General features: G+C 61.2%; 1 protein-coding gene across 1 annotated transcript in view; it reads left to right on the top strand.

The window, feature by feature from the left end:
* The first annotated feature begins 825 nt into the window (after nt 1-825).
* The window catches only part of LOC142001472 (uncharacterized), a 30,536-nt gene continuing 24,466 nt past the window's right edge, over nt 826-6,895 (top strand). Inside the window, exons 1-2 of the mRNA XM_074976728.1 lie at nt 826-884; nt 4,309-4,508. Coding sequence (XP_074832829.1) covers nt 4,370-4,508 — 139 coding nt within the window. The 5' untranslated portion in view covers nt 826-884; nt 4,309-4,369. The remainder of the gene's footprint in view (nt 885-4,308; nt 4,509-6,895) is intronic.

The raw sequence follows: 6,895 nt of genomic DNA, 5'->3' as shown, positions 1-6,895 counted from the left end.
CCAACACGTGTAGCCGTGACGGGCGCTATTTCGGAGTTGGCGCCGCTACTTCGCAGTCGTGTGCATGTGTAGACACGGCTTTAGTGCTCTGAGCCCCATGGCCTCGTTCCTGGCCATTCCCTTGCTGCAGCTGAGGGAGGGATGGGAAAAAAAGGGTCTGAGTCCCCTTTGTGCTCCCTGACACTGGGGGCTGGGCTGAGCCCTCCCTGGCGCTCAATCTGTTAGAGCAGCCTTGGGGCTGCTCTACCTAACGCTTTCTCCTGCGGGCCCCGGGAGAGGAGACGCCCATAATGCACTGCGCGCCAACCACACCTCAGCTGTCTCCATGGCTACGTCCACACCAGCCAAAACCTTCCACACGGCCCTGCTCGGGCCCGGCCGGGAGCTGACGAGCGGCGCGGGGGGCCGGGCCGCGTGCCGGGGGGGCGGTGGGGAAGAGCCTCGGGCCCAGGCGGGAGCCGGTCACCGGCGTTGCTCTCGGGCTCCTCCCCACACGTGGTCCCCTCCGCGCCTGGGGCCCGGCGACAGGTGACCGCCCCGCCCCCGCCCCCGCCCCCGCAGCGTCACGTGTCCCTGAACGTTCCGCGCCGGCCGTTAACGGCCGCTCGGCGCGAGCCGGGCGCTGACGGGAAAAGCGGCGGCCGCGGAGACCCACCGCCCTACTGCTCGAGGCTTTCCGCTTCCCGACAAGAGCGCCCCCCTCGCAGCCAATCACTTTCCTGGTCCCTGCTCGGTCCCCGCCCATTGCTTGTTGCGATTGGATCCTTTTGCCGTCTGTCACCAACTGGCTCCACCTCGTGGCGGGGTGAAGGCCTGTCCCGAGCAGCCGGTACTGCGCATGCTCAGTGCGCCCTGAAGCGCCTCGACCACAGCCGGAGCCGGTGGTGAGGGGACAGGGCTGGGGGAGGCCTAAGCGCGAGGTGCCCCCAGCGCCCCGTGGGACAGCGAGCGGGGCCTGGGCGGCAGAACGGGGGGGGTGACGCAGGCGGCAGCGGTTCCGGCCCGTGGGGGGGGCGCTTCCGGCCTCGCTGGAGGCGCGGCGGCCCCGCGGGGGTGGGGACCGCGGCGCTGGGGCTCCGGGCGCGGCTTGAGCTCGTCCCCCGGGCGGTGCGCGGCCTGCGCCCACCAGCCTGCGCCGACGTGCGGGACGGGCTCCGCGGCCGCTCTCCGTGGGCGCGGGGCTGCCCCGTCCCTGGCTCGGCCACGCCGGGGCGTGTTCCGGCTGCGGCCCCAGGCCCGACTTGGGCCCCGCGCGGGGTGTTCCCGCTCAGCCCCAAGCGAGGCGGCTGCAGCTTTGGTCCTGGAGGGGCGGCCCCAGCCGGGCACTTCCAGGCGTGATCAGGGTCCGCGCGCTTCTGCGTTGTCCCGGGCTGGCTGCCAGCCGCCTTGGCCCTGCGCAGGGAGGTTCTGGCTGGAGCCCCAGGTGGGGGCACTGGATGCGGCCCTGGATGCAGCAGCTCTGGCCGGGGCCCCCGGCGTGCGCAGACGGTGGCTTGCGCCCCAGATGGGGCAGATCTGGCTTTGGCCCCAGGCACAGAGCTGCTGCCTTTGACCCCCAAGTGGGGTAGCTCCAGCTTTGGCCGTGGGCCAGACCCTGCTCTCTTTGGCCCTGTGTGGGGCAGCTCTTGCTTTGGCCTCAGGCAGGCGGCCCAGGCTCCAGCCCAGGGCGGAGTAGCTCCGGCTTTGGCCCCCGTCAGGGAGTCCTCGCTGTTGCCCTTTGTGGGGCAACTGTGGTCCTGGCCCTGGGCCTTATAGGACAAAGTTGGGAACCAGTCTGGGCCGTGCACTTTGGGGTCCCACAGTTTCATAGGCATGTGGGGGGCAGGGAGGGGCTGGTGTCGGCAGCAGAGGGCAGGACCCTGCCCCTCCTTCATTTTTACCGGCAGCCCTACGGCTGTGGTGCCCCTGTAGTGCCCGTAGGAGACAGACTGTGTCTCTCCAGCTGCACCAGTGGAGCCGAAGCCGCACAACTGTCTCCTGCGCACAATCCCTGTGCACCCCCACTCCTGCACCGTTAGACTAAAGTGACACCAAAGTGCCGGGCTGGTGAGGAAGGGGCAGAGATTTTGCCTCCCCTCAGGGCAAAGGACACTCAGATCCTTGGCCCGAGGGCACCACTGAGCTGGGCCCCCATTGCCAGTCCCAGTTACCCAGCTCCGTGCTGCATGCGGGTGAGTGACTGTCAGTGCAGAGGGGCCACAGGGTGGCCGGTCCCTGAAGGGGTGTCTGGGCCCAGGCAGCTTGTGGGATCTTCTGGACCAGCCGAGAGCCCATGAGAGGCTGTTGGTGACTGCCAAGCCCTTGGCCCTGCTCAGAGACACAGGGGCCCTTGGGGACAGGAGCTCTGTGGCTGCAGGAGGACAGCCTGAGTCTGGGACACTCCTGTGGCTGGCAGGTGACGTGAGGGGATGGAGAGGGGGGACCCTAAGGCTCCACTCAGCCAGTGGGTGCTGAACCTCTGAGGGGCGGGAAACTGCACAGCTGCTGCTCCTCACACTCAGGTGCCTCACCCGGAGCTCTCGTTCCAGCTGCCAGGGCAGAGCTGAGGGAGGAGCCGCCCTGTGGCAAAGCCCTGGGGGTCTCTGAGGAGGCCCCTGCCCTGCAGCCTGTCCCAGCTGCCGGTCGCCTCTGTGAGGTCACCGCCTCCCCACCTCTGTAACCAATCAGCTGAGGTGCTGCAATAGGCCCTTGTAATGTCACTGCCCCTGGCAGCCCCTTTGCATGGCCAAGCTGCTCCCCGTGTCACCCCCACTCACTCTGGGTTGGTTCTGGGGCTGCAGCCGGCTGCACATCGGGACACCAAAGGCTGCTCAGAGCCACGGGGGGTGGGGGGAGCACGGAGGTATCTTTGGGGGGGCGGGAGGGGGTGCAGGTGCAGCATGCCTGGGGTCAGGAAGCGCAGTTGGGCATTGTGGAGTGGCTCAGCTTGGCCAGGCTAGTGCCTTGTATTGGGGGACATCTCTGGGGGCCTGGCGGGGGGAATGGGGTGGTCCCATGCCTGGTTGTTGGTCAGCTTGAGACATCTCTGGAGGTGGTGTATGGGGAGGCTGTGTCTGTATCCTGTCCATCCAGGACATTTTCAATCCCCCGGTCCCTGGTAATCACCCCTCTGCCCCCAGCACTCAGGGCTGCCTGGTGTTGCTGACCACACAGCACGTAACAGTCACGTCCCAGTGTGCCCCGTCCTGCCCCAGGGAGCTGGGACCCAGAAGTGCAGGGCAGAGCCAGCCACTAGCTCCAAGTGGCCATAGGAGGGTTTGCAGACTCCGCAGGGACCCCAGGCTGGGCGTCCCACGCTCCTTCCCAGCTCCTCGGGCCTCAGCTGCTGCTGGGACCCCTGGCTGTGGGTGAGGAGGTGTCCAGCAAGGGAGGGAATTTCCTGCTGTCCGAGTGCAGAGACCTCAGCACCCTGCTCCTGGCAGCGCCCACCTGAGGAGAAGGGGAGACGTCCCCCCGACCCTGCTCCCAGTGCAGTGTGTGTGGAGTGGGACTGCCCAGACTGCGCTGTGTGGGGCTGTCAGCAAGTAGTTTTGCCAGATTTCATGCAGCTAATGCAGGGCATGTGGAGCCCCATTGCCCCCCCGCCAGGTGTGGGAACCTGGGTTGGGGCTGGCGGGCGGGACTCTGGCAGCCCCATGGGTAAAAGTGGGATGTGGGACTTCAAATTCAAAAGCAGCACCGTCCCTCAGATTGCAAGATGTCTGGCAACCCTAGCAGCAAGCCCCAGCCTGGGGCAGAGGACAGACAGGAGCTGGACCCCTCTGCCCAATCGGTGTTCATTTTCCTGCTGAGACCCCACCCACCCCATGCTACAATTGGCCCCTTTTACTGCCTGTCTGGTACCTCCTGAGGCAATAGGTACTGAGGGGGCTTCATGTCATGCGCATGCTCAGTGCACCCTGAGAGCAGCTGCGGAGCCGGGGCTGCTGGTGAAGAGAGGACAGAGCCAGGGGGTGGCCTGAGCAGCTCCCTGCAAACTGCTACAGCCCTGCCCCCTGTGTTGCACGTCAGTGGTGGAGGACTGGGGGCTGTAGCTACAGGAGCTGCGTTTGGTCACCTGCTTCCACGCTCGGACAGCTGAACGTGTGGTTTGTTTCTCAACACACGGGGTGCTGAGAACCGAAGCCTGTTGCTGCAGGCGCAGTAATGTTGAGACTCAAGCCGTGTGTAGAGAGAAGTAACTCTGGGTTTGTTATCTACCTTGTGTGTGGGGTTTCTGTAAACACACAGAGTCCCCACACTTGTGGGGGTGTGGGAAGGGTTAATGGTCCTTCGGAAATGTCTCCAACTGCCCTTCTCCCCTGACAGGTGCAGAACTCCCCGGTCTTATTGCAGCTCAGCCCCTGCCCTGCAGAGACAGAGAGAGGAAATGGCAGCGGCGGAGCCAGTGACCTTTGAGGAGGTGGCTGTGTGTTTCTCTGAGGAGGAATGGGCTCTGCTGGACCCGGGGCAGAGAGCCCTCTACAGGGAGGTGATGCAGGAGAATTTCGAGACCGTGTGCTGGCTGGGTGAGGATTCCTGTCCCCTGTCACGGCAGAGGTTGTGTGGGCTCTGTAGCACCTGGGTTGGCTTTGGTTCAGGGTCCCTCATGGTTGCTGTCCTCCAATACCAGGAGTGTCACCCCAATAATCATTGGCTCCTGTGTGAGACTGTTGCCTCCACAGCCCCTCCCAGGGGAAGCAGGTTAGGGACATGACAGTGGCGCTGCTCTTCCAACAAGCCAGGTCTCCATGTGCTTCCCCACCATCTTGCCCGTAGGTGCGAGTGGAAGGGCGCAGGCAGCACAGCAAGTACCAGAGCTCTGGAGCTGGCTCTAGCTGCTGTTAGCACCTGCAGGGTACCCCTGGGGCCAGCGTGCTGATCCCTGTGGGTGCAGGGAGCGGTTCCCAGAGCCCTTTCCTGGGAGCGGCTGATCTCTGAACTGCTGGTTCCTGCCAGTGAGAGGGGTGGGCTGTGGGCTGAGGGAGCGTTGGTGAGGCGGTTCGCACTCTTGTGGGTGGTAACAGAGGGAGCTGTGCTAGTCTTGTGGGTGGTAGGTCTGTGGTAGGTAAATGTGAGCAGAGCTCTTCTTACGCTTCAGGCACCACACTAGCACTCGGGATGTTTGTCTTCAATTCCCTGTCCTGACAGAGGCGTCCTGTGTGCCCTTGGGCAAGTCACTTCGACCTGGGTGGGGAACCTCCTTTGGGTCGGGGACCACTGACCCGTAGAACAATCCATCGGGAACCAGATAAAAGTGAGAAGTGAAAAAAGACCCCAGAAAACCCTCACTGACATGGCCCCGGCAGAGACTCCTCACTCCCCTCGTGCTCCAGCACCCCGGGCTGCAGAGTGGAGAAGGGAACTGTGTGGCAGGAGGGGCACAGGAGCAGGGTGGGGGTGGGGGTGGGAGGGTCTGTGTGGCAGGAGGGGGTGGCAGTTGGGTGGGGTCTGGGCAGGAGGAGGGGACAGGAGTGTGCTGGGGGAGGAGACATGTTCATGCACTGCCATGGCCGCTCTTCTCTCCTCTCCTGTATTGGGAAGTGGCAATGATGGAGAATAACTTCTCCAGGGAGCTTCCCCCCTCACCCCAGCACTGTTTCCCCCCACTGCTCTGACTGGCCAGAATTGCATCTGACACTTCCCTGTAGATAGTGCTACTCTGCCATGTTCCCATCGGGAGATGAGGCAGGAAGTGGCACCACTCCTCCTTCTCCCCAGCAGAGCCTGTGGCCAGAATGGAGACCGTCGCTTTCCAGATGGCGCCCACGAGGCTCAGGGCTTCCCACTTCACATCCGCTATGGGCCATGTGCTGGGGCGGGGAGCCCCAAGCCTCGGGGTCTGGATCCAGGCAAGAGAAGCTTCCAAATCACAGGCCCTGACTCTCATGGGAGATTTTAATCATTTGGACAATTGTTGGGAGACCAATACAGCAGCACACAGGCAATCCAGGAAGTTTTTGGAGAATGTTGGAGAGAACTTGGTACAAGGGCTGAAGGAGCTGATTAGGGGCCATGCACAACTTGATCTGCTTGCAAAGAGGGAAGAACTAGTAGGAGAAATAGAAGCGGGTGGCGTCCTGGGCTGCAGCAACCATGTGATGGTAGATTTCAGGGACCTGACAAAAAGAAGAAAGGTGAACAGTAACGTATAGACCCTTGATTTCAAAAGAGCAGACTTCGACTCCCTAAGAGAACTTTTGGATAGGATCCCTTGGGGAAACAAAGATGAAAGGGAAAAAGTTCAAGAGAGCTAGCAGTATTTTAAAGAAATCATACTGAAGGCACAGGAACAAACAATCCCGCTGCATAGGAAGAAATGCAGATATTCTAGGCAATCAGTTTGGCTTAAGGGGAAAATCCTTCGTCAGCTTAAACTTAAAAAGGATGCATATTAGAAATGGAAATATGGAGAATTGACTAAGGAAGACTGTAAATATATGGCTGGAGGATGCTGGGCAGTAATCGGGAAAGCAAGAGCACAGTTGGGACTGCAGCTGGCAAGGGATGTGCAGGGTAACAAGAAGGGTTTTCTATAGGTATGTTTAACAATAAGGGTTATCAGGGAAGGTGTGTAGTGGTTACTGGATAAAAGAGGTAACCTAGTGACAAATGATGTAAGAAAAGCTGGAGTACTCAATGCTTTTTATTTTGCCTCAGTCTTCATGGACAAGGACAGCTGCTACACTACGGTACTATGCAATGCAGTATGGTAAGGAGCAGCTTAGGAGCTACCTAGAAAAACTAGATGTACTCAGATCCATGGGTCTGGATTTAATGCACCCAAGGTACTGAGGGAACTGGCAGATGTCATTGCTGAGCCTTTGGCCATTATCTTTGAAGACTCTTGGTGATTGGGAGAGATTCTGGATGACTGGAAAAAGGCAAATGTAGTGCTCATCTTTAAAAAAGGAAA

The sequence above is a fragment of the Carettochelys insculpta genome, chromosome 25 (assembly GCF_033958435.1).
Source record: "Carettochelys insculpta isolate YL-2023 chromosome 25, ASM3395843v1, whole genome shotgun sequence".
NCBI classification, from domain to species: Eukaryota; Metazoa; Chordata; order Testudines; family Carettochelyidae; genus Carettochelys; species Carettochelys insculpta.
The sequence above is the reverse complement of the archived record's forward strand: the minus strand, read 5'-3'. Positions and strand labels throughout refer to the sequence as shown.